At 55.2% G+C, this 25722-nt stretch overlaps 1 protein-coding gene across 4 annotated transcripts in view; it reads left to right on the forward strand.

Moving 5' to 3' along the window:
* The window catches only part of CELF4 (CUGBP Elav-like family member 4), a 315739-nt gene that overhangs the window by 80535 nt on the left and 209482 nt on the right, over window positions 1–25722 (forward strand). For all 4 annotated transcript variants that reach the window (XM_069568696.1, XM_069568697.1, XM_069568695.1 and 1 more), the window contains exon 2: window positions 246–328. In XM_069568696.1, the coding sequence (XP_069424797.1) occupies window positions 246–328 (83 nt within the window). The remainder of the gene's footprint in view (window positions 1–245; window positions 329–25722) is intronic.

Here is a 25722-nt window from a genome sequence, read left to right on the forward strand (position 1 = left end):
GGGGGGAATGCTGAGTGGGGAGACTTCGCCCAAGGAGCCAAAGAGAAAAGCAGCGAACGAGAGGGACGAAAAGCAGACACAGGGGAAAACGGGGAGGCAAGAAAGCTCGAGTAGAGCGCACGGGAGAGAGAAGAGAGGTGGGGAGAGGGACGGAGAGCGGGGAGGGGCTGGAGACGGGCGGGCGGGCGCGTGGGCGGCCGGGGGCGCCCCCACTGACCCTTCTCGGCGCTTGCTTCCCTCCCCAGGCTGCGCCTTCCTCACCTACTGCGAGCGTGAGTCAGCGCTGAAGGCCCAGAGCGCGCTGCACGAGCAGAAGACTCTGCCCGGGGTAAGTGGCGCCCGGCGAGGCGCGAGCGACGGGCGCGCCGACAGGGGGCGACTTCGGGAGGCCGGGCGGCGGCGCGGCCGGCGCGGGGAGCGAAGGCCTTCGCCCCGGATCTGGCGCGCAGCCCTGCGGGCCCCCTGCGGCCGCGAGGCGCAGGGCTGCGACACGGGCGCGTGGGCGCCGAGCCCGGACCTCGCCTGGCGGCCCGCGCACCCGGCCGTCCAGGCCCGACGGAACCCCGGGCGGGGGGACGAACTTGGCCGCGGCCGCGAAGCCCGGGCGCGGCTTCTCCCCTGGCGCTCCCGGGCGCCGCCGATCGGGTTTCGGCTCCGCGCGCTGCCGGCGCTGGCGGCCCGGGGTGGAGACGCAGGGTGCCGGGCCCCCTCGGCGGGGCAGCCGGCGGCGGAGCCGCGCGAACACCCGCCGATCTCCGTCGGACACTCGCGGTTCCTGGGGTGGGGGCCGGGCCGGGGCGGGAGGGAGCGCCTACCCGCCCGGGCGCGGCGCCGCGAGTGAGATCACCGCGGTTTATTTAAGGAGCCAGCCCTCGTCTTTGATAAACTATCGCGCCTCAGCCCTGGTTTATAGCTTCTGTGCGGGGGAGAAGAGAATTATTTATGGCCCCCCTAACTGGGTGTGATATCAGCCATGGCTATTATCGAGGCTAGTTCATCACCATAAAATAAGAAGTGTAGACCGGGTCAAGGGTCTGCGCGGTCTCTCCTGTGGGTTCAGAGAGATGGGGGCGGGGGCGGGAGTGGGGGGAGATATACGGCTCGCCGAGTATCTAAAGATAAATGGAAAGATGTGAGCGTTTGTGGGCATAAAGAATTTTAAGATGTACCTTGTTTAAGCTTATACAATGGACACTGCAGGGACGCACGTGTGTTCTATATGTATGCTCACCAATATTTACACATGCATGTTTACATTCTTACCAAGCAAACCGTATGTAAACACACGTTTCCATTTCTGCCCCGCAGCGGGAAAGGTTAACCAGTAGACAGAGAGAAAGCCCAATCCGGGGCGGGGGCTGGCTTCCTTTGCATCAGAGAGCCTTCTTTACCCGTTTAGGGGTGGGGAGGGCCTTCCTTCCATTAAGACAGCCTTTGTACTGTGTTTGTTATTTGTGATTGCAAAGCACGGGGCTGAGTCATCTTAATAACACACCCGCGGATGCAAATATATGGAAATCGTGCACCGCTCAGGTTTTTGTGTGGAGCCCCGCTCTGGCACGGTGGTCGTTCCCCAGTTGGTTTTTTAGTGGCGCGGCTACATGCACATATATTATAGTAATTACTTTCTGGGTGCCCTCTGTAAGATGGCAGAAATATGCTCCACATCGCCCCATGTTATGTGTGAGGCATAAAGCCATATTGTAAGATAATCAAAGGCTTCTGAGAAAGGCTTGTGCTGATTAATAAAGTGTTTATGGTACTTTGTTTTGGGGGAGATTGTGATAGATATTTTAGAGCCACCCAAATGGAATAGAAAATACCACATTGTTATGGGAGGCCCTTCATCAGCTTGAGAGAGATTGCTGGGGAGTTTCGTGATGGCTAAAAGCCTGGAATTAGATGGGGAAACAGAAAGAGAAGCTGGGAGGGGGAGGCTTGGGGTTTTGAAGGGGGAGAGGCTGGGAACTGGGAGAATTTCAGTAGCAAGTGTGGATTGTTCAAGATCTAACATTAACTTGTGGTTGTTTATTTTACATATAATAGAATAGCTAAATGATGGAGTGTATTAGTTCTTTAATAATTTATAGAAATACTTTGATGTTGCAGTAATTACATTAAAGGTCACATATCAAAGGTAATTTGGTTGAGCAGCTGTGATGGTTTCTCAGAAGCAATCAATACCACTGTCCGTGGTGCTGATTTCACCAAGGGGCCTGCCAGATTAAAGAAGGCTTATTACCAGACAGAAAGGCCCAGGGGAAATCAGCAGCACATTGGAGCAACGCGCCTGCCCCCCTTCCACCGATAATTAACACTGTTCCCCATAATCTGTGCTAATCCTTCATACTGGGAGATCCAGTGGCATTTTTCTGAAACCACAAAGAGAAGTTGGGCAAGTTTGGAAGAAAGGAGAAAAAAAAGTGAATGTATGTTGGGAGGTGGGAGGGGTGAGGAGAGAGGCCAACAATGGAACTAAAACATAGCTCAGAGTCCCCTGGCGGTGCATGGAAGGCTGTCCTTTCTTCAGAGGCCTCACAGGGAGACTGGGAGACGTGAGGCCTCAAAGACTCCATCACAATTCTCAGGGCAGGCACAGCCCACAGCGGGAGGGATGGGAAGAAAAGACAGGATTGCAGCTCAAACTTCCCAGGGCACATTGTCCGTGCACAAACTCACATGGAGATTAATGAAAAACAAAGTGACCAGATTTTAAAGCCGAGTCATTTGGATTCCAGAAAGCAGGACTTGGTGTCATTATTGAGATCAGAGAAAGTAAGCCGCTGGCAAATGCTGGGACAGGACCAAGCAAAGTGCTCCCACCCGACCATATAATGGGTGTTGCCACCAGCTGAGGCAGGCTGACTGGCTGCTTGGTTAGGGAGCGGAGAGAGGCCTCTTCTTGTCTGGGGTCACCACCCGAGGTGCCCTGGTGAGTGCACTCCTTGTCTGATGAAGGAGAAGAAAATTGAAAAAAAAAAAAAAGAACCTGGAAACTGGTAACCTCAGCAATCTAGGCGCTTTTCCAGACTTCAAAATCCATTAAAATCAATCAATTAAAATCAGTCCTCCACTTTCTCACTGGAGAGAGGCAGAGGGGAGGAGATGGGACCGGCAGCCCATTCTGCTTCCCAGCAAGTTGCAGGGCTGGTATCCTGTTGACAGCAGGGAACACCGCCTTGGTTGTCATCTGTGGGCACACACACGCACACCTCCACCACCGAAAACAATAACCAAACCACAGAGACAGAGCTAGAGACACCCCTCCCACGTGTCCTCATGTGGGAACTGGGAAGAGGAGCTGACATTTCTGTTAGGATCAGTGGAAGCTCAGAAACCACATCACAGTGGCTGTTTGTACAAGTCAGAGGTCAGTATCCCTGGGAACCAGCCTATCCAAGGCCTCTGGGGTGGCTGACGGAGTCAGCCCTGGACCAGTGTTACAAATGGATTATTGTTTCTTAATTTGGCATGCCTTCAGTAAAATGAGATTACTGAGCCACAAAGCCTCATCAGGGTCCCTTCGAGCAGGGTCTTCTGCCAGTATCCAGGAAGTGATTCCGCTTTTCTGAAACTCTCCATCTCTCCCTCACACTCTCAACTTCACTCTCTCTCCTGACCCCTTGCCCTCTTCAGCCCACCTTCTTCCATCCCCAATGTGTGTTCATCATTTATAGGCTAACCATCAACATGGCTTCTCAAACTATCAACAAGAATTTCCTCTGTGTGTGCCGAGCACTGTGCTAGGCATCCAGGCAGACAGGAGATAAGAAAATTGCATTCCCACCTCTCTTGGAGCTGTCCATCAAGTTGGAGACAGAAGTCACACATACATCAGTGATACAAGACAGCACGCTATCATGAAGTGGGTAGAGTAGAAAATAGCTCAATGACAACAGTTAATACTTATTAAGCATTTACTATCTGACAGGCATGATGCAAGCAGGTTACCTCCATTACCCCCATTTTATCTTCACAGACACCCTATGGGGAAGATGTCATGAGTATCCCCCATACATGAGGAGACCCCAGACTGGAGAGATTAAGCAGTTTGCCCAAGGTCACACGGTCAATAAATGGCCAAGAAAGTACCATCACCAGCTCTGCTACCAAAACCCAGGATATCTACCTCTCCTTTCTAGGGCCACCAGTTGCTTTAGAGGGGACCTGGAAACCTATAGGGTCAGTGTTAGTCCCTCAGTCATGTCTGATTCTTTGCAACCCCATGGACTATAGCCCACCAGGCTCCTCTGTCTATGGAATTCTCCAAGCCAGAATGCTGGAGTGGGTAGCCATTTCCTTCTCCAGGGGATCTTCCCAAGCCACAGCTTAAACCCAGGTCTCCTGCGCTGCAGGCAGATTTTTTACCATCTGAGCCACCAGGGAAGTTATCAGGAGTTGCTCAAAAGTGTGTTCAGGATCTGGGCAGGGTGGGACTAGAAAGTTGGAAGGAAGGTGGGGGTGTCAGATGAGAGCAGTGGTCTGAGAATCAGCCTAGAAGATAAGGTGCCCACGACAGGCCAGGAGCTTTGAGCTGGGCAGGAGAGGTCCACTTGGAAGGCTCCCTGGGGCCTGAGTAGGCACAGGAGGCCTCTCAGAAGAATTCTGTTCCTTAAAATAGGCCCCTGCTGCTCAATTCCAGCTCCCCCTGCCTTTGGGACTTCACTGGGAACTGTCTCCCAGGAAGAGTCCATATGTTTCCAAAGGTGGGATTGCAGGCCCTCTGGGAAGAGCCTCTGATCAGGGAACCAGGCTCTGTGGGCAGCAGTGACCAGCTCTTTGCTCCGCTAGCAGCAGACAAGGGGAAGAGGTGGTCCAGTTAGCAGGAGCCTGGAACAGGGAGAAGAGGGGGCGGGGGCGAGTGGGAGCTGTATCTGCTTGGTAAACATTAAAGTTCCAATTCACTAGTTAAAGATTGGCTTTTGTGCCCTGACTCCAGCAACCTGAGAATACAGAGCAAGCCCTCATACTCCTCGTGGCCATCCCCCACCCACACCCCAGCCCCAGTTCAGCCTGGTCGACAAGCACCATCGCTGCCATCACACCTCCCCATTCGGGTCCCCGCTGCTCAGGACCCGTCATCTCCATGGACAGTCAATGTGACCTTCTTTGAGTTTACCAGGAGAGATGTTAAAACAGAAAATTAAAAGAGGGAAAGACTCAACTGGATTTCTGGAGCTGCTGGCTCGGGGTGTGCTCCTTGCTCCCCCTTCCTCCCATGTTTGTTTCCTTGAGTCCCATCATCATCTTTCTCTTTGTGCCTGTTTCCTCCTCTTTTCTGTCCCTTCTGGGCACCTTCCTCCTCTTCTTCCCTCTCACTTCCCCTCCTTTCCCCTTTATCCTTCTCACTGGCCTCTCCTGCACACCATCCCTCTGACTTCTCCCCACTCACCTCTGCCTCAACACCCAGAGGGGGCTCTCATGGGACCTCTACCAGCTCACCTGGGACTTCCCTGGTGAGGCCCGTCTCCCTCCTGACGGCCCCACTGGAAAGGATCCATCTAATTTTATGTGTAACTGTAAAGATGAATGATAAGAAGAAAGGATGCAGGCAAGAACAAGATGAATAAATTATAAAGGGCAAATGATGACAAGACAGGGGTCCCCAGAGACAGTGATATGATAACAGAAACTAAAGATGAATTTATGATGGATGTAGGTAGCATCTACGGGGCAGTTTTACAACTTCTAGTGATTGGCGCAAAGTGTTTCATTTTAGAGATGTGATGTGTTTCCACTTGTCTGTCCTGTAGGCTGTCTCTATACGGTGAGTTTGGGTCCCAGGAGCATTTGTCTCTGATTTAGATGGTGGGGTCACAAGCCAGGTCCCTGCATCTCTCTACCTCCCTAGTCCAGTGGTCCTTCTTGCTCCTGGTTTGGGGGGCTGTTGTAACAAAGTCCCACAGGCCAGGCGACATAAAATGACAGAGAGGTATTGTCTCACAGTTCTGGAGCTAGAAGACCAAGATCAAGGTGTTGGCAGGGCTGGTTCCTTCTGAGCGCTGGGAGGAGGACCTGTTCCGCGCCTCCTTCCTCACTTCCAGTGGCCTCGGGCATTCCTGGGCTGGGAGATGGTGTTCATCACGTGAACTTCCTGGTGTGTGTATCTGTTTCTGTGTCCAAATTCCCCCTTCTGATAAAGACACCAGTTGTATAGGTTGGGGCCCAACCTGATGCCCTCCTCCCAGCTTGATTAAATCTGCAAAGACCCTGTTTCATATAAGGTCACATTCACAGGTACCGGGGGTTCGGTCTTCAGCACCTTTTGCAGGGAGGGGAGAATGCAATTCAACCTAGAACACTGAAAAAGGGCATCCCTGTGGCCCTTCCGTGGCAGAGAGAGAAAGGTCTTCAACAGTGTTTAAGTCACTGGGTGGGGTGGGGTAGGGAGGATCCCACCAGCCCTTCCTCTGCTTCTCCCCACTGGCCTCATGCTCTTTTCTTTTTCTCTCTTGGGGAAATGAATGATTTATCTTCTCTTTCCTCATATTCTCTAGAGAAAACTCTTCATCTGTCCTTTTAGGGCAGTGGGTCTTAACAGGGAGCACATTTGCCCCCAACAGGACCTACGGACATTGTCTGGAGATGCTGCAGGTATCTGATAAGCAGAGGTCAGGATGCTGCTAAACATCTTACAATGCACAGGAGAGCCCCACAACAAAGAAGCATCTGACCCCAGAATGTCAGTGGTGCCAAGGGCCCTGTGCTGGGACTGAGGGCAGATGGAAAAGGCACAGTGCGGCCCTGGGGGAGCTTCTGTCTCTCTTACTCTCTGCTTCTCAATCACGTGGGGGACAAGCCCCAGGGTCCTCAGAGTGTTAGAGGTGGGAGGGCTCGTCAAGGGGCACAAGCTCACATGGTGTAAGCACAGAGCGGACAGTGGGCGGCAGAAGAGCACGAAGGCTGCCCTCCAGGCTGAGAGGCGGTTTCTGAGCAGCCATCCGCACACTCCTCTCTGCAGGATGTCCAGCTTCAGCACCGACAGCTCGCTCAGTTTTCTGATTTTACCCACACGGAATCTGAGATCCGAGTGAGATGAGCTGCAGTTCACTCGTGACAGAGCTGGGGCCAGAATCCAGGCCTCCCTCACCCACCCATGTTGGGGGGGTCTCCAGCTCCCCATCTTTGGAGGAGTCCCCATCCTGACCGGAAGCAGATCGGGCAGGCACGTCTCCAACCAAGCCACCTCTCCCCTGCCCGCAGACCACACCGCAGGCTGGGGCAGAGCTGAGCGCACAGGGTCTCCTCCCCAGGCTCTCCCAGCAGGAGGGAGCACGGGCTTCCAGGAGAGAAGGCAGAAATGCCTGAAATCCAGAGCTACGTCTGCACCCGCAGCCCACTCGGCTTGCCTGTCCTCTTCACACCGGAGTCCTGGATCCCACCTCCCTCAGCTTCTGTGGGGAGTCTCCCCTCCCCTCCTCCCAGGTCGCGAAGCCCTCCTCCCGCCAGGGCTGTGCTCTGTGTCCGAGTGCGTTCTCTTCACTTGCCTGGGTGTGGGGGTGTCCCCAGTGTCCAGGTGAGTGACTCTCACACTCTCCCTGTGGCCCCCACGACAGAACCCAGGCCTGGCCATGGCCTGTCCTCAGCAAGGCTCTCTCACAGATTTGTCTGAAGGACCCAGCGAGCCTTGTGTCCACAGCCACCATCTCTAAGTTGAAGGGATAAACAAGAGGCCACCTGAGGTGATGGTCAGCGCCTGGGCCGGGGTCAGGGAACCTGGGTGCCAGGGCCCACCTGCCTCAAACAAACCAGGTACTTTGGGGCAAAACGTTCAGCTTGAAGCCACTCTGAGCCTCCACCTTCTGGACTGTGGAAGAGGGTAGTGATCCAGAGGGGCCTCTGGAGCCTCTGACATTTTCTACAATTCTGAAACTAATAGACTTGGCATTATTCACCTTGCTGAAGCCAACAGGAAGGGGAGGGGAGGGCGAGGGGGAGGAAGGTGTCTCCTGGCCTCCACAGCCCGATTCCGTCTGTGGCAAGTGTAATGAAGTGAGGGTCAGCTCGGTGTCTCCCTGAGGCAGAGCAGCCAGACTGCCCGCCCCCGAGGGCCAGCTCCAGGACAGCTTCAGGGAAGGGCTGCAACCCCCGCCTCCGTGTCCCTCCCTGCCCCTGGGCCCCACGCCTCCCCCGTGCCCTCTGCTCAGCTTTCTTCCTAAGGAAACCAGGCAGAAATTTCTCAGCTTTCTTCAGCACTTGTCCAGGTATCGTTTGGACCATGACTGCCATCAGCCCAGTCATCAGCAGCAGTATGTACAGGTTACCTGCTTGTGCCCATTTCTTTTGAGGGAGGGGGGCATCAGACAAATGAGTGAGACACAGCTGAAGGTTTGGGAGGCATGTGTGAAGACTGCTCGTGATCCAGAAAATGGCTTTAGGTGGCAAAAAATGGTAGTGATGGGAAGTGCCCAGGAGTTTAGCAGCAAGAGGCCTTAGGACAAACCAGAGTGTCCTGGAGAAGCCCGCCCCATCCCACCATGGTGGCCTCGCAGTTCCAGGCTCCTCCCCCTCTGACGTGCTTCCTAGACTGGTCCAGTTGTCATGGTGACATAAAGACTGAGGCTTGTCTGGAAACCCCTCGGGCTGTGGTCACCCAGGGGCCCGGCTGAGCACAGGCTCCCTCACCAGCCACAGGTTGACACAGCTCTCAGCCAAGCACCTCACCTTCTTTCAGCCTCCTCTTCCTGCACAGCCCTTTGCTTCCAGGCTGCTCCAGTGTCCAATCCCTGGGTCAGGAAGTTCTCCTGAAGGAGGGCATGGCCACCCACTCCAGCGTTCTTGCCTAGAGAATCCCATGGACAGAGGAGCCTGGCAGGCTACAGGCCGTGGGGTCGCAGAGTCAGACGAAACTGAGCGACTGACACTCGCCAGTGTTAACTCTGCCTTTCAGTGCTTGGAGTCCCGCCCCCCAGTGCTTTCTGTGCCTGCTCTCTTGCCCAGAGCTGACTCAGAGCTGGGCGGTGGGCAGGGGCAGGGCGCAGCTGCTCTGCCTACCCCTGGACCTCGCAGGCCTCGGCAACACCGAGAAGCATTCCAGCGGACCCATTCTCAGGGCTCCTCTTCCACCCACGTCATCCCATGCCTCGCAGCCCCCTGGAAAGTTTTCAGCTTAGCTCGGCCTACGGGGTTACACTTGATAAGACAGGCGTTTCTCTCTCTGTGGTCACGGGCGCCTGGAGGAAACACTGTGTTGAAGGCTCTTTGGCCTGGCCAGTGACAGCTGGCACCCGTGTGTCTGGGCAGCCAGGAGTGACCAGAGTGAAGGGGTTTCCCCACACACGTGTGTCAGCCGCAGGGGTTGGGGGAGGGGGTCTCAGTGGAGTGCCTAGGTGAGACCATGTGAGGCTGTTTGAGGGTTTGCTGACCTTTCACCAGAGCACGAGGCAGAGAAGCAGGTTATCTGTGTGAACTCCTGCTGCGGGAATGGATGTGTTTTAGGACTGGCAGGGTTTCTCCTAGAGAGTGCGCGCGTGGGCAAGTATAAAGAGCCAGGCGTCTGCTTTATGGGCCTGCATCGTGGCCAGAACGGTGGGCTGCCAAGTCCCGTCAAAGATGGGCAAGCCTGGGTGATGATGGCAGAAGATATTGTGGTTATTTGTTCTTCAGATCTTCCTGAAAATAGTTATGAAGAGAAAAGGGCTGGCGTTCAGGGCCCCAGTTCACTGTGGCCCTAGTGTGTTTTGAGCGAAGGCATTTGTGGTATGTTCTCAATTGGACCACCAGGGGGCGCCACGCAGGTGGGCTCCTGCTCCGGCGGCTGGGTGGACACAAGGCAACTTGAGAGACTCTGGTGTCCACTCTGCGCCCAGCAGAACGCTCTGCTCCACCTTCCAGAGCGCTTACAGCTTGTGGGAACGACGGCAAGCTGCTGGATGACTTGGGATGAGTCTCATGACCTTCCTGGGCCTGTTTCCTAGTTCCATAGTGAAAATCTTGTGTGCCAGCCCTTGGTATGCTGTGGAGTGCTATAAATCCAGGGATCGCCATGACGGACAGGACAGTGATGCTGAGTGTGTTTGACCAGGGTCCTCTGGCACAGTAACATCCAGCAGCTCCTAACTCATTCATGAGATAGTTACTGGACAATAAAAGTACAGAATGGTCAACGGTGTGGTTTGGAGTCTAAGCTTCATTACATCTCAGAAGAGGGAAGGACTGTGAGCGGAATGACCATGAAAGACCCCGTGGACAGGGAGACCAGTCCAGATGTGCGTCAGGGAGGGGAGATCGGAAAGGGAGTCAGGAGGGCCGACTTTGGGGAGCCAGGAAGGTCTGAATTGTCCTCCCAGAACTGGGGGTTCTGGGAGACTGTGAGGGGAAAGGCAGCACGCCTTTCTCGCATTGCTGTCCTCCAGAATGTCCAGCCCACACAGCCTGCAGGCCTCAGTCAACTCCAGGCAGTGAGTCCTGGACATCCTGCTCGCTCAGGCGTGGTTTGGGCATTAGCAATGCCCAGCCTCCCTCCTCCTTGGGAAGGCCCTGCCTTCCTCTGCCCACCCACCCCAGTCTTCCAGGGCCTCTGGACTTAGCTCCAAGCCCCGCCTTCATCTAGGAAGCTCTCCTAGGCTGCTCTGACCCACATCAGTCTCCCTTTAGTCTGAGCAAGGTCAGCAGAGCCGGAGGTCTAAGCCCTGGCTAAGGGTGGACCTGGGCCCAGAGCGTCAGCATCACCAGGTGCCTATTAGATGTGCAGAGTCTTCAGTGCCACCTGGGCCAGCTGAGCCAGGTCACTCAGCCTGCACCCCGAGGCATTTTAACAAGATCACCAGGAGAATCATGTGAACAAAAAGTCTGGGGACCACTGGCCTAACTTTAGGTTCTCAAAGACACTTCGTTTAAGTATTCCCAGAAGCAGACTTCAGAAAAGCATTTGAATGCAAGTGGGTTTTTTTAGATGGTGACCCCAGAAACACGAATAGGAAGTGACGAAATGCCGCAGGGTGACAACCACCACTCCTTGAGGACTCCCTGAAGGCCTGACGCTTCACAGATATTCTCTCCTTTATCTGTCAAAACAGCATCACGTGGGCGCACTCTCGTGTAAGCACTGGCAGCAGTGTTCTATGAACCAGGAGACTGAGGGGCAGGGGCTCACTCATCAGGGAGGGGTCTGGTTCCAGGGCCCACTCCTCTTCCGCCGCATCCTGTGGGGCCAAGCCTGCGGAAAACCTGAGCATCCCAGGGGCGGGAATGGGGCCACTGTCTTCTGTTTCTGTCACCCCAAAATCAGGACCGGACTGCTCCCACAGGAGGCTCTGGTGTGATTGCTAGACCGCCCCCCCCCCCCGGTGGGCCATGTGAGGCAGGGCAGCGGCCCCACAGCTGTCACCACACACCAAACCTGCCTTTGGGTTGGAGAAGCCTTACTCTGCATGGTGAACAGAGTCGAATTCCAGCCCCAGTTCTGCCTGGAGCCTGACTGTGTGCCCTTGGAGAGCCACTTAACTCCTCTGAACCTCAGTTTCAGTGACTGCCCTGTTAGTTAGAAATGTGTTTGGCTGCAGTGGCTTCAACAAATGGAGCTTTGGATTTTTGCATTAGCACAGAGTCAGGATCTGATGTTGGCTTGGCAGCGTAACGTCAGCATCAGTCTCTTTGCTCATGGTTATAGAATGGCTGCCTCAGCTCCATGCATCATACCCACAGTCCAGCAGAGTAAGTCCAGTTGTGTCTGTCCCTTTTATCACGAATGCAAAAGATTTCCCAAGGCCCCTCCCAGTAGAATTCTGTGTGGGTCTCATTAGCCAGAATTATGTGTGCTAGTGGTAAAGAATCTGCCTGCCAAAGCAGGAGACATAAGATCCCTGGATTGAGAAGACTCCCTGGAGAAGGGCATGGCAACCCACTCCAGTATTCTTGCCTGGAGAAGCCCATGGACAGAGGAGCCTGGCGGGCTACAGTCCACGGGATTGCAGAGTCAAACACAACTAGACAGAACTCACATTGTCCGTGACCACCCTGGCTGCAAAGGAGGCTGAAAAAAGGGATATCTTGCAAAGAAAGAGGCATGTATCTGCCATGATCACACCTGCTTTTGTCTGTGAGGGGGAGAGGGGATGGATAATGGGTAGGAGCCAAGAGAGTCCCCCTGTTAGCCTCCTAGATGTGGGTGGGGTGACAGAAGGGCAGGCTGGGCAGCACGCAGAGCAGCACCCCACCCCACACACCTGCAGTGTTTGCCTCCAGCTCAGATCCTGACCTGACGCTGGTGTGAGGAGGCCAACTCAGAAAGAGTTGTTCAGAAAGAGGGTGTCCTAAGAACTGCTTCTTCAACACAGCACTGCCGACTCAGCATGTCCATCCAACTACTGACATGGTTTCTAAGTCCATGAAATCCTTCGTGGGGGATGAAGATTTCAGTCCCTTAGCTATCATATTTTTATCTTCTACATCTCTCTTGGACTGGTATCCTTCTGCACCCCTGTACGTGGCTTAAATATTAGAGAGTCAGAAGCCGCTGTGCCACCCCCTAGCTGTGCCCATGTCATGGGGGTCTCACGGTCAGGTCCCCATGCTTGCTTTGTGGCCTGGGGGGATGCACACCTTCTGAAAGAGCCCCGCTGGTTTTCTGGGTGACAACTTGACTTTTCAGAAACGGAAGTAGCCGTGCTTCTGGCCTGTTGTCGGGGGTGTGGAGTGAGGTGCGTGTGGTCTGTGCCAGGCTCGCCTGAGGAGGAAGGATGTGCCCGCACGATTGACTTCCACTGGGCTGCACTGAGAGTAGGGAGGCAAGGGGTGAGAGACGCCCCGGCTGGCCTGTGTGGCCCCTGGCTTCTCAGGCCCTCTGTCTGGGCTCAGCCTGCAGAACCAGAAAGGCCCACCCAGCCCTCACTACTCCCCAGGATGCGGGCTGTCCCAGGAGGGAGTGAGCCTCCTGCCACAGAAGCATTCAAGCTGGGACTCAGTCCCTGGAGGTGGGGGGTGGGGAGGGGGAGAAGTGGGGGAGACTCAGGTTGAGAACAATGCAAGCAACCCCACGCTGGAGGACTCATTTCTGGGAGGTGAGGCAAGACCATGATTTTCTGTGCTCCTGTTGGGCCTCCATCATAAATGGCCCCGCAGCGCACCAGTGCCAACCCAGTCCTCAACCCCAGCTACACCCGTGACTCGCACTGCCAGCCTCCTTCCAAGAGGAGGGCCACCCAGCCCTCCCAATCTCTCCCTTCTCTGAGGACACTCGGGACCCACCACATCTCTGGGAAGGTTCAGGCCCCAAATTCAGCCAACCCAGCTCCACCACTCTGAGCTCTGTGACCTTGCACAAACCGCTTCACCCTTCTGTGCTTCGGTTTCCTCCTTTAGACCCTGCCAACAGCGCCTCTCCCCAGGGACTGCTGCATGAAGTGATGCCAGCAAAGCGATGGACACCCTGTGTGCACATGGGAACTCTGTAACAGGCTGCCCCCTGTTGCTGCCGTTGCTGTGGCCATCCCCTGCACCCCCACCCTGCCCAGGAGGGTGGCTCCCTCTGTCCATCCCCACCCCTCCTGCCCCGGCCTGGCAGACAGCTGGCCCAGGGCGCAAAGCCCCGTGGTTGACACAGGGCTGGCCGCATGGGGGTCCAACGTACCTCAGTGAGAGGAAGCCAGGTGTGGGAGTGGTGGGAACATCCCTCAGACCCCTGGTCCTGTCCCGGCTGAGGCCTGGCTGTGCTTGGAGAGGGAGGTTCCTGCCCCTTCCTGCCCCTCAGTCCCCGAGAGGTGTTAGCGAAGTCCGTGCTGAGAGTTTGCATGATGCCGACATCCACTTGGTTTAGGATGGTCCAGGAGGCTTTTCGAGGCAGGGCGACCCAGGGATCTGACATGAATATGCATTTGGCCTCTCCCAGCAGCTCTGACAGCTGGCATCCGACAGCTGGGACTGTTCAGAGCCTGAGAGAAGCTTTTTCATTCAATTGGTAAGTGTTTCCTGAGCACCCATCAGGAGCCTGGCCCTAGGTTGGTGCTGCTTGGCGGGTGGGCACAAGGAGAGGGCAAGGACCCCTCTGTCCTGGGACTTCCCCTCCTGCAGAGGGGAAATGATGTATATGCCATGCGGTGAGACCCTGGGCTGAAGTGTAGAGCTCTGAGTAGTCAGGGAGCTCTACAGAGCTGTCTAGAGAGTGCCTTCTGTGAGCCTTGCTGCCCTGAGCACCAGGGCCACTGACCTGGGACAGACTGGCAGGATTTGGGTTAATGGAGAGGGGCTGGGCACAGCATTCCAGTGAGGTGATGGCACACGTGGAGGAGGAGGGAGGGAGGGAAACTGCACTCCTGAAGCTCTCAGAAGGAGGTTGAGGGGTCTTAGAGGAGGCTTGGGACCCCCGTAGGGAAGGTCTTGAACATCCCACTGAGCAATTCAGTCTCTTCAGGTACTTGGGAGCTGCCAAAGCTTCCAGAAGAGGAGAGTGACAGCCTCAGTGGGTACAGCTGGCATACCTCATGCCTGGGTTGGCAGGGGCTACTCTCTGGGGTTGGGAAGTCCTGCTGGAGGGGGGTTGAGGGGAAATTGGCTTCTTCTGGACCCTGAAGCTGGTGAGGGGAACTTGATTTCCCCCCACACAACCATTTGAAGGGCTTGTCCCTTCTTAAGGAGAGTGCTGAAGAGGTCCCCAAACCACCTGGCTGCACATAGAAGTTTCTGAGACATTCAAGTTTGTTACAAGTGCAAGGAATAGAGGTTCAATCTCTCCCTCTCTCTCTCTCTCTCTCTCTCTCTCTCTCTCACACACACACACACACACACACACACACACACGCACACGCACACACATGCACAGAGGCATACGGTCAGGGTACGCCTGCAAATCCACATGTTACAAGCGCTCCTGCCATGATCTGAGTGCCCAACCAACTCTGGGAGCCCTGGGCACCCAAACGGTCTGTCTGGCATCGTTGGAAGACCTTCATTCCTCCTCTCAGGCTAGAGGAGTTTGATCCATGAATGAGACGCTTCTCTACCATTATGTTTTCTTTCTGAGAGCCAGAGACCCTCAGAGAAGTAGAAGGGGCAATGCCTTAGCACCATCTTCTCCCCACCATTGTCCATGGGAAACACAGTAGCCCAAAGAGGGTAGATGGCTTGTGAAGGTCCGTGGACATTACAACACAGCCTTCATCACGATTGATGACTCTGGTCATCTGGTCAACCCGGCCCAATTCACCAGCGCTAGGGGGACACCCATTCCCATTAGCATCCATATGACAGGGTTGCTCAGTGCAGTTTTATGACTTCTGAGTAGACAATCCAATCGTGCTTCCAAGTTAATGTCCTGCCAAGCCTGCTTTAATGAACAGATACAAAGTGTGTGTAATTAGCACAGCCATGGTGTGACCATGGAAGAAGTGAGCTGTAAATGCTGTTGTTCTCTTAGGTAGACCACATATTCCAACCGACAGTACTATTGTCTACACTCTTTCTTTGTTGCTTAAAATGTTTTATGCTATAGATTTTGCAAAGACTGACCTCTCCTCAAGTCCAGATTACCCCTTCCATTCTCACTTGGTGGGTTCAAACTTTACAAAGACCTCAACCAACTCCTTAAGTGTCGAGCCTCTCACACAGAAGGAACTTTCAGTAGGTGGGTCACTGCCTCTCTAGAAAGCCTCCCCTGATGGAGTGAACCCTATTCTCTATATTCACAGGGTGTCCCTGGGGATTATTCTATTATGAACCTGCAGAGCAGACTAGATCCCACTGATGACCCCGTGGAGCTTTGCTGCAGTTTTGGGTTCTTTTCAGCCCACACCCCACCTGGGTGGTCTGCAGACATTTCCAACCCTGTTAGATCACTAGGCAAGAACCTGATCAATCACCTATCAGACAATCCCGCTGTCTGGCCACTGTTTGAGCCCCCCTGCCTCCCGCCCATAGGTCCTGAAAGACAATACATGCTGTCTCCCTCCATTCTTATTAAAGGACTTATCTGGGGGAACTTAATATTTTCTTTTAGGATAAACTGAGCTAATGCGATGTGCTTGTTTTAATTTGCGAGGTTAACTGATCTAATTATCTGTGGCGTTTAGTTAAATCCTTGTGCCTGGGCCTGCTGCAGGTGTGGGCTTTGAATTCTGCCAACAGGAAATCTCTTAAAGCGAGCTGATCTAACACAGCGTGGTCTGCTGGTATGAGGGATTTTGTAATAATGCATGAATTTATTAACATCCAAAGATAAATAGAGGGTGTATTTACATTAAACAAATTCACAAGGAACTGTCTGTTTTTTCCCTGCCTGCCTTCTAACGGAAGCACCCCCAAACCCCGTCACTGTGTATCCACTGAGTATCTGGAGTCCAGAGCAACCTCGGGGGTCTGTGAGACTACAAATTGATGCTCCGCCCTAACGACACTACGTGGGGAGCTGGTGTGGCAGGGGTTAAAGGCTTGGAGTTGTAGCTGACCCCGAGAAGAGGGGCCACTGGTGTTGCAGACCCAGATGCCTAAGAGTCGACACCGTCTTGCTAGGTGAATCGGTGCCTCTCGCCAGTGGAGGAAAGTGCTGTTCCCTTGTCCCTGGGCTGGGAAGGGAGTCCTGGAAATCTGGGTTTGGGACTGAGAGCTACACCTCCCAGGGGAGAGTGTTGAGGAGGGTGACAAAGGAACGAGAAGGAAACCCTTCCATTGAAACCAGCTGATTGACTGGTGCCAACCAGCCTGAAGGTGAGGGGGAGCCCCCTCCCCACAGGATGTGTCTGGAGTGGCTCCTGACTTCCCAACCCCACCCATGCCTGACCCTCCAGGAGCTGCTCCACGGCCCCATGTGGGGCTTCAGAGTTATCTCAGAGGCTGGGCTGCAACGCCAACACTGTCCAAAGGGAGTGGAATTCTAACTCCGGAAATTCCACTTTGCTCAAAAATACGGCTGGCCTGTGTTGTCTGGAAACCCAGGTTTGGGATGAAGCCAGGCCACTGTAGCCACCTCTGAAATGCATCTCCCGTGACCTGAGGCCCAGGCAGCCTGACAGCCAGAGTCACTCAGCCCTGACCTGTTTCCTTCCCGCGCCCGGCTATCCCTGCTTCCACGTGAGTGCTCCTGGATGAAGTCACACTTGCAAAGGCACGTGAAGAATAAGCGTTCACGTGCAAACTGTCCATGGGCATGCACAGACGCACACCCACACTCAACATTCAAAGGTGCCCACACACGTACACCGGGGCGCCTGGCGTGTGTGTGTGCAGGAAGCTCCATGCACATACGAGATGTGTGTGTATGCATAAACACACACAGGGAGGCATGCACACTGGCACCCAGGCACACGCCTGCGTGTTGGCGCACAAACACACGTGTACGCACGCTCTCCTCTGGCTCCTTTTAGAATTAAAAGGGAAGGTTTCTCTACAGGGACAGCTGAAGATAAACTCTTGGCTTCTGATTTCCAGAGTAGTTTGGACAAGGTCCTCTGAAATGCATTAAAATGCTAATCACAGCATCTGTCTGAACCCTGGCAGCTGTGTGACTTGGGGGGAAATCAACGCAGAATGGATTCCGACGCCTGCGACGACTCCTCGACTCTCCTTGCCTCACTCCCTCCTTTGTCTCCTGCTCCCTGCCCTTGCCTGCACACCCCCCCACCCCCCCGCCCCAAGCCTCCACCCAGCACCAGCCTCCCTGCCGTGTCATCCCCAGCCTGGGCCACAAGGAGATCTTGCCTTTGCTGGACTATGGGTCTCAGAGTGTCGCGGCTCCCCAGGGCTAACAAACAAAGCCTCCACTAGGATAGCCGGAGCCGAGAGAAATGGCCTCCCTCCACTTGGGCCCACCGCTCCCCTGGGTACCTCCCCATAGCTGCCAGGCTCCAGGCCTCTGCCCTCAGGGGAGAGCACAGAAAGTGCCTGAACCCTCAAGGATGGATGCTGAAAGCACATTCTATTTAACCCACGGAAGTGCACTCAGGGTAGACCAGGGAGTGGGGACTGAGTAGATCCTGCAGCCACACTCCCAGTGAACAGGACAGGCCCTCCCCCAGCCACCCCTGACTGTTGGCCCAGCTCGTCTCCACAGCTCCTCCCTGACACCAGGGATACCCCGGGACCCAGGAAGCCCTGATTCTCTGCTTCTTGCACAGCATCACACCCCACGCTCAGCTCTGTTGCTTCCCTTTGCCTGGTATCCCCCAGTATCCCAAGCCCTAGTCGACACTCCAAACTCAGTCCAGCCATCGGCTTCTCCAGGAAGCCATCCCCAGTCTGGACAATGCTGTATAAGATACCCCCCTGCAGGATTCCCAGAAGTTCCCGTGCGTTCCTCAGTTGCCATATTGTGACATGACATGGCCAGTTCCTCACCCTGGACCACTTGCTCCCAGAGGATACGGGCTATGCCCCGCCCATCCCTGTGGGCACAGCATTGGCACAACGATTAGCCTGCTAATTTCTCAGAGGCTGGGAAGACGTTGGAATGTGTGGGTGGATATGCCCCTGAAACCTCAGGACAAGAGCTGCTGCGAGGGACCCCGCCCCAGAGACCCTGGTGGCGTTTCTCTCTCACTGATGGGACCCGGAACGGGCTCCGGTCAGGCCCCTGCAGGCACAGGTCTCACACGGGGTTCATATGCCCACCCCTCACCCCCACCCCACGAAGACCGAAACTCCCAGCATCCCACGGTTCCATTTTTCCTCTTAAGCACCAAACTGTCATTTCACTAAACACCATCTGGAGACTCCTGGCTTCAGCCCCTCACTTCTCCCCAACTCTTATTAATGTGACGGGTGTTTATTCCTTCCTCCTCCCCTTCCACTTCCTCTAGAGCATCGCAGCTCTGGGGCCTGCAGACATCCATCTTATCTTCGGGGAGCTCAGCTCTGCTGGGGAGGTGGTTGCTCAGGCTTGGCTTTAAGCAGCTGACAGTGATAAAGAGCAGACAGAGCAAGAGGGAGCTGTTCCTCCCCGACTTCCTCGCGAGCCCAGTCCCTGGCGGCCTGGGCGGGGGACAGCGGGCGGGGGAAGGCGGGGCAGGAAAGGACCTCGGGTAAACCTGCTCCACAGAGGCTTCAGCTCTGCCACGCTGATCTTCCCAGAACTCCAGGACCCTCCATGAGTCCCCGGTGCTGCCAAGCACAACCCAGATTCCCGCCCCAGCCCTCGGCACTTGCGTCCTCCGGCCGTTCCCAGCATCGGTGTCAGCCCCTGGGCACCCATCTCTGCTGCCAGCTCACTGCTCCTCCCTCTCTCCCGCCACGCCTGGGCTGGTATTGTGGCTCTCACCTGAACGCACTCACTCTCATTTCTTGCTTGTCTTTGAAGGAGGAGCACTTGCCTTCGTCCTCCGGGCAGCCTTCCCAGACTCCCCCACCCACATCAGGAAACTTCCCCGGCCCTTGCTACATGATTTCACTCCTGCTCTAACCCATGTCGTACTCATGAATCGTATCTCCCGGAACAAACACCAGACTCCCCGGATGGTGCCCACAGCACCCAGTACAGGACCGGACACACGGGTCAATCCCTGATGAGTCGATTCAAAGTGAACCCACAGCAGTGACCCCACTGAGATGAGCCCCAACTCCTTGGGGTGACTGGTTGGCACTGGGGGGCTCGCAGGTGGAGCCCCCGCCCCCAGTGCCCACACGGAGACCCACCCACTCCGGTCGCCACTGTGGCCCAGGCTGGCACTCAGAGGCCACCCTGCTTCCCCTGGTAAAGCATTAAGCTAATGTGTGTTGTGTCTCATTAGCGGCGCTCTGTTTGTGCCAGGGCCAGGCAGTTTGATGGGTAGTTGATTGGCTATTCTGTTTATTTATGGCAGGAAAAGCATTCTTTATTGAGGACTGGGCAGCACATTTCTGTCCCTATGGTGCTAAGATCCTCTGGCAATCAGGCAATTATAAATTAAGACTAAATAAATAATATATAATAAGCAATAAAGACTGTGCGCCTCCATGTAAAGAGCTCTCCTTGGGCAGGCCCCGTGGTTGGGACCGGAGACCCAGCAGAACCCCAGCCTGAGAGATACTGCCCTCCGAGCTCTCAGCCAGCTTCACTGTTGCGGTGAAATTGAGCATCCACGTGGCTCAGCCATCACCCCTGGGAGTGGGGAGCGCGGCGGCATCGATCAAAGGCCTGTAATATTCTGCTGCCACTGACCCCACAAAACCTTGAGGAAGTGGGGCGGGGGGCGGGGGCAGGCACTGTATCAACAACGGACAGGCAGGGAAACTAGGCGGAGCCCATGAATGTAGAGAGACCTGCCTGGGACCACAAGGAGAGGCAGCCGCGCCCGGACCACATTGTCCTGCCCTGGGCTCCCTGATGTCCCATAGGTGGGTCAGGCTGGGGGATGGGAGGAGGAGCCTCTTCCAAGGACACAAGGCTGGGGTTGCCATCCTTCCCAGGGCACACTCAGAGCCCACTCTCAGTTACCTGAGGGTGAGAGAGGAGAGCGGACTTCCACAGCTCACCTCCAAACTGACCCCTCTGCCGTCAGCATCATGCCGGGGCCCCCTCCCCCCTAAACCATCAAGAAGGTGCAATTGAGTGGGTAAGAAGTCACCACCATCACTCTTGTTAGGCCTGGAGGGGCAGGGGTGGGTGAGTGAGGGGCCTGTCCAGCCTGTCAAGCCGTGGCTGGGGATAGGGAACTGTCATGAACCCGTCAGGGTGGCACTACTGGGAAAGAACCTGCCTGCCAATGCCAGTGCAGGAGACTTTAGAGACGCAGGTTCAATCCATGGGTCGGGAAGATCCCCTGGAGGAGGAAATGGCAACCCACTGCAGTGTTCTTGCCTGGAAAATCCCATGGGCAGAGGAGCCTGGGGGGCTACAGTCCATGGGGTCGCCAAGAGTCGGACGCGACTAAAGCTTTCTGGTGTTACTGGTGCATGCGTTCAGGGACGTGCCAGCCTCCTGAAGTATGGGAGCAGAGAGACAGGGGAGAGTGCCTGGCAGGGCCTGGACGGGGTGGCTGGAGGGGTCCTGGGGGCCTCGGGAGGGGCCATAGAGAGTCTCTGGGGACCTGTTCACCCACTGGGTATGCACGCCAAGCAGGTGGTTATCACCCGAGTGTATTTGAGGACAGCAGGTCAAGGTTCTCCTCTCAACGGGTCACCCGTGTGGAGTGGGGTCTGAAAGTCTGGCGATGCTGCTGTTGCCCTGGCTCCCTGTTCACCAGCCTCGGCGACCTGCAGCCGGGCTTGGATGCTCTCCAGCCGTGAGACGCCTCCCCTTTTGGGGCCGCTGGGATCTGGAGTGCCAGGAGCCCTGGAATGCACATGGGCTCTGAGTCTCCGCCAGCTGCTCTGCAGGGCACACCTCCATGCCCAGAACCCCAGGCCAGCCAGAGTCCTGAGTATTGGGGCAGACGTGGGCAAACACGGCGTCTCCCCTGAGGGCCCACGCATGATCCAGGGCATCTCCGTGCAGTCTTCCCAGCGGTCTGAAAGGGCCCACCCGAGTGTATATTGAAGCCAGAACGTCCTGGAGGGGCAGGGCTGCGCCTTGCTGGGTGGGCTGTAAGAGCCTCAGCTATCTGAATGCATCTGCCTTTCAGTCAATGCACACCCCTGTCCCAACAGCCTGTCCCCGCCCCGCTCCCCTCAATCTATCCCTGCTCTCCTCCACTTCCTCCTCGCAGAAACTAATTGTCTGTCTCACCAGCCAGCGCCCAGCACTTCCGAGAGGGTTCTGCATGAAACTAATTATGCACCGCTAATTTGGAAGCTCGCAGCTTTCCCAGGAACGTTCATTCGATTTGGGTTGTTCTGCTGAGTGGCATTTCTGTAAATATGCCCCAGGGCTGGGGGTCCTATCAGGGAGGGGTAACTGGAGTCTGGGGTCAGGAGGAGGGATCTGGGGGCCTGGGGTGGCACCGGCGTGGCGTGTCCATGTTGGGGAGGGGACAGGAAGTGCCATTACTACCAACCGGGGTGGGGGGCCTCCCGAGGGACTCGATGGCCCTGCAGGGAGGGAGGGAGGAACCCCATGATACCTCTCACTCAGTTGGGATGGGGGGCAGAGGTAAATAAGCACTAGGTTGGCAGGATCGCTCAGGGGCCTGGGCACTGAGCAAGGTGGGAGCTGGGACCACCCTGGTCTCAGGGTGAAAGTGCTGGGTGGGTCTGGAGAGGGTGAAGGAAAGCAGAGGCCATTGTCCTTCAAAGCCCCTTCCAAGGAAAAGTCCAAGCCCCAGTGGGTGGTCCCAGTTTGGTCCTGGAGTGTCAGGGAAGGAGCAGGGTGGGCAGAGCTGGGGCACAGCAGAACGGCTCCTTTTCTGACCTGTTCTTCCTCAGCCAGCTTCGTGGGCAGGTGCCCCGTGCTCAGAGGGCCGGCACTCGGTTCCATGCTCTGCTGTCACCAGTTCTAAATTCCTAGTAATTTTGGAACAACAGGTTCCGATTTTTCACTCTGCACCCACAAAGTATGCCCCCACTCCTGTCAAAACCGTCAGGGAAGTCCTGGGGGACTTCTATGTGTTCATTGTGCCTCCTAGAGCGGTGGCTCCCTGCAAACAAGGGCTGGGTCTTCTTCCCGCTGTCCGCAGACTGCAGGCAGGGCTCCCCTGAAACGCTCTGCAGAGAACTGTGGGGTTTAGCTGGGTCTTCCACACCGTGTGCCCCAAGCTGGCTGAGATAAGTCACATCGGGCCATCTATTCATGCATGCAGGCTTTTTTTTTTTTTTTTGCTTCCATCTCCCTGCAGCACACTCCCATCTCTCAGCAAAACGGGTGCCCCAGGTCCCAGCTCAGCAGAGAAGAGTGGATGCTAGCGGCGCCTTGCTGCAGCCTCAGCTCTAGACTCTGGCAGCCGGGAGCTCACCCAGCTGTGCCTTGGAGATTTCAGGGCACATGCACAGTGGCAGAGAAGTCAGGATGCCTGCAGGGCTCATAGATGGCCAGCCTGACAGGAAGTCCTCCAGGGAAGCAAGGAGGAGGGTGGAGAGAAAAGATGTGGCACCGAGGTCAGCAGGGGGATCCCCAGCTTCCTGCTCAAAGGGAAGTGGGACATGGGGGCCACTGGACCCCTCTCGTTTTCCCTCCTGAGAGGACCAGGTAGTGCCAGAGGAGCGCTTGTGATAGGGGAGGCCAGATGGCTACAAGGGCAACACCCAGACCCCTCCCACTTCTGCTGAGCTCTGGGGGCTCCCCGGAATCCAGCAGTCAGTGGTCAGTGTGAAGCTTGTTGTTGGCTCCTACTCTGTTGCACACACACTGTGGACCAAGCATCCGCCACTGACTGGCCACACTCCCCTCTCTGGTGGAAGGAATTTGGCCATGCCAAGAGCTGTTCCAGCAGTACCACTGAGACCACCCCTCACTTACCCCCAACCCTGCCTTGTCCTGACTGCCTTCACCAACAGACATACGTGAGAGCTAATTCTAGCCCAACCGTGTTGCTTAAAAGGTAATTTCTTAAACTGTTCTGACTCCTTTGCTATAAAATTTGCCTCCTTTGGGCTTCCCAGGTAGTGTGAATGGTACAGAAACTGCCTACCAACGCAGGAGACATAAGAGACGCAGGTTCAATCCCTGGGTCAGAAAGATCCCCCTGGGAAGGAAATGGCAACCCACTCCAGTGTTCTTGCCTGCATAATCCCATGGACAGAGGAGCCTGGCAGGTCCATGGGGCTGCAAAGGGTCAGACATGACTGAAGCGACTTAGCACGCACGCACATGCCTCCTCTGGCGGAACTCTCAAGACAAGGTGGTAATGGCAACCTCTGGCAGAGCAGAGGCTCCCACTGTGTCTCGGTGGCCTTTCTGATGTACGACCACACGGCCTGGCAGGCGTTCTGACCACCTTCCTCCTGCCTCCGCTAAAATCAGTCCCATCCTTGACTCTAAAGCTCAAGCCCTGCCTTCTCCAGGGGACCCCGGTGAATCCCTCCAGGACTCAACAGTGAATCAGCCCCCACCGCCTGTGGGTTAACTGGCTGCTTCTGTGGGTGGCTCTTGTTTCACAAGTCACTTATCAGCCTACATCTCATCTTCCGAGTCTCACACTTCCCCAGCACACAGGAGACAGCCGGGAACGAGCTATCCATAAACGTGCATACCTCTGCATTACCCCTTGGCCTTCCACACGCACTCCACAGTGTATTATATGGTACTTGTCGCTAGCTTTTCCTTCCCCCGATGAGATCGGAGTGTCATTTTCCAGGCTTGTTCCGTTCCCACAGTCAGCCTTGGGAGGCCCACTTCCCATGTGGAAGCAGCGAGAGGCTGTTACTTGGCTGTTACTTGATGTTGACTCAAGGTTCCATTAGTTTCCAAGTCTGTCTAAGAGGCAGGCCTCCCGCTGAGCCATACTGACCAGCCGTCTGCAGTAACCAATGCTGAGTAATGGTTCGAATGGTAACCAGCATTAGCGAATAGTTCCTGTGATAATTGCAGCCTAATTTGTGTGTGCGCACATGAATTAGCATGCATCTGTATGCCATTAGCACTCTGAATTATCTCCTGAGCAGCGCTTGCCTCGGGCCTTGTGGACAAAGCCAACAGTGCACCGTATCTAGAGCTCATTTTCTTCTAAGAACAAAGGACAGAAAAGATGGAGCTTTAAAGAAGGCAAAGAGTTTGCTTAAGCCCCATCCATGGATTGTGGATTCGCTGTATGAGTGGAACCTCTGGCCATCCCACGGCAGAGAGGCAGAACTGGTCAGAAGGTCCAGACCTTATCACTGGGGGGCATTGGTCCAGCGAGGTCCTCAGTGGCAGCCTCCTGGGGTCTCTGGGGCAGAACTGAGAGCTGGTCGGGAACCTATCACAGCCTAAGAGATGGATGTATATAGCTGGGCTATGGAAAGGAGTGTATTCTGTTTCAAATGGATCCAGGAGTTATTTCATAAATTCCTTATGAGCTTCCCTTGTGGCTCAGATGGTAAAATCATTTGCTTGCAATGTGGGAGACCTGGTTTCGATCCCTGGGTCGGGAAGATCCCCCAGAGAAGGAAATGGCAACCCACTCCTGTATTCTTGCCTGGAAAATTCCATGGATGGAGGAACCTCGTAGGCCATGGGGTTGCAAAGAGTCGGACACAACTGAGCAACTGCACTTTCACTTTATGTGAAAGGAGTGACCACCTTCTGACTTGACTTTTGGTAGCACAGATTTCCTAAGAACAGAAACCCTTGGTGATAAGGTCTCTAGCCGGACCCACTGTGTTCAGCCGTAGCAAGTCCTGGGCAGTGGTAATACTGAGGAAAATCCCTGGAGAAATGCTGGTGACATCGGGGTCAGTTCCTTGTACTCCATCACCCTTGCTCACTGCTGCCTATCCATTTACAATGTGAACTGCTAGATTTTAGTAAGAAGAAACTGGAAATTGCTATTTGATCTTCCTTCAAGTTTTCTCAAAAGTCCCTCCACATGACAAATCATGCCTCCAAACTCTGTCTTCTGAGGACATATGTGTTTAAAAGACTATGTCCCCAGAAAAAACACTCAGCCCAGGACTTCCCTGGTGGTGCGGTGGATAAGAATCTGCCTGCCAATGCAGGGGACATGGGTTCGATGTGTGGTCTGGGAAGATTTCATATGCTATGGAGTAGCTGATCCTGAGAGCCACGACTACTGAGGCCTGTGCACCTGGAGCCCACGCTCCGCAACAAGAGAAGCCAGTGCCGTGAGAAGCCCATACACCACAACTGCAAGTCGCCCCCACTTGCCACAACTGGAGAAAGCTGGCACACAGCAACAAAGACCCAGCACAGCCAAGAACAAATAAACCAACAAAAACACTCAGTTCAGCACAGGGGTCCTAAGTTGGTATGGTTTTACAAATTGAATGTGTCCATGAGTGACCAGGACA

The sequence above is a fragment of the Ovis canadensis genome, chromosome 23 (assembly GCF_042477335.2).
Source record: "Ovis canadensis isolate MfBH-ARS-UI-01 breed Bighorn chromosome 23, ARS-UI_OviCan_v2, whole genome shotgun sequence".
Taxonomy (NCBI): domain Eukaryota; kingdom Metazoa; phylum Chordata; class Mammalia; order Artiodactyla; family Bovidae; genus Ovis; species Ovis canadensis.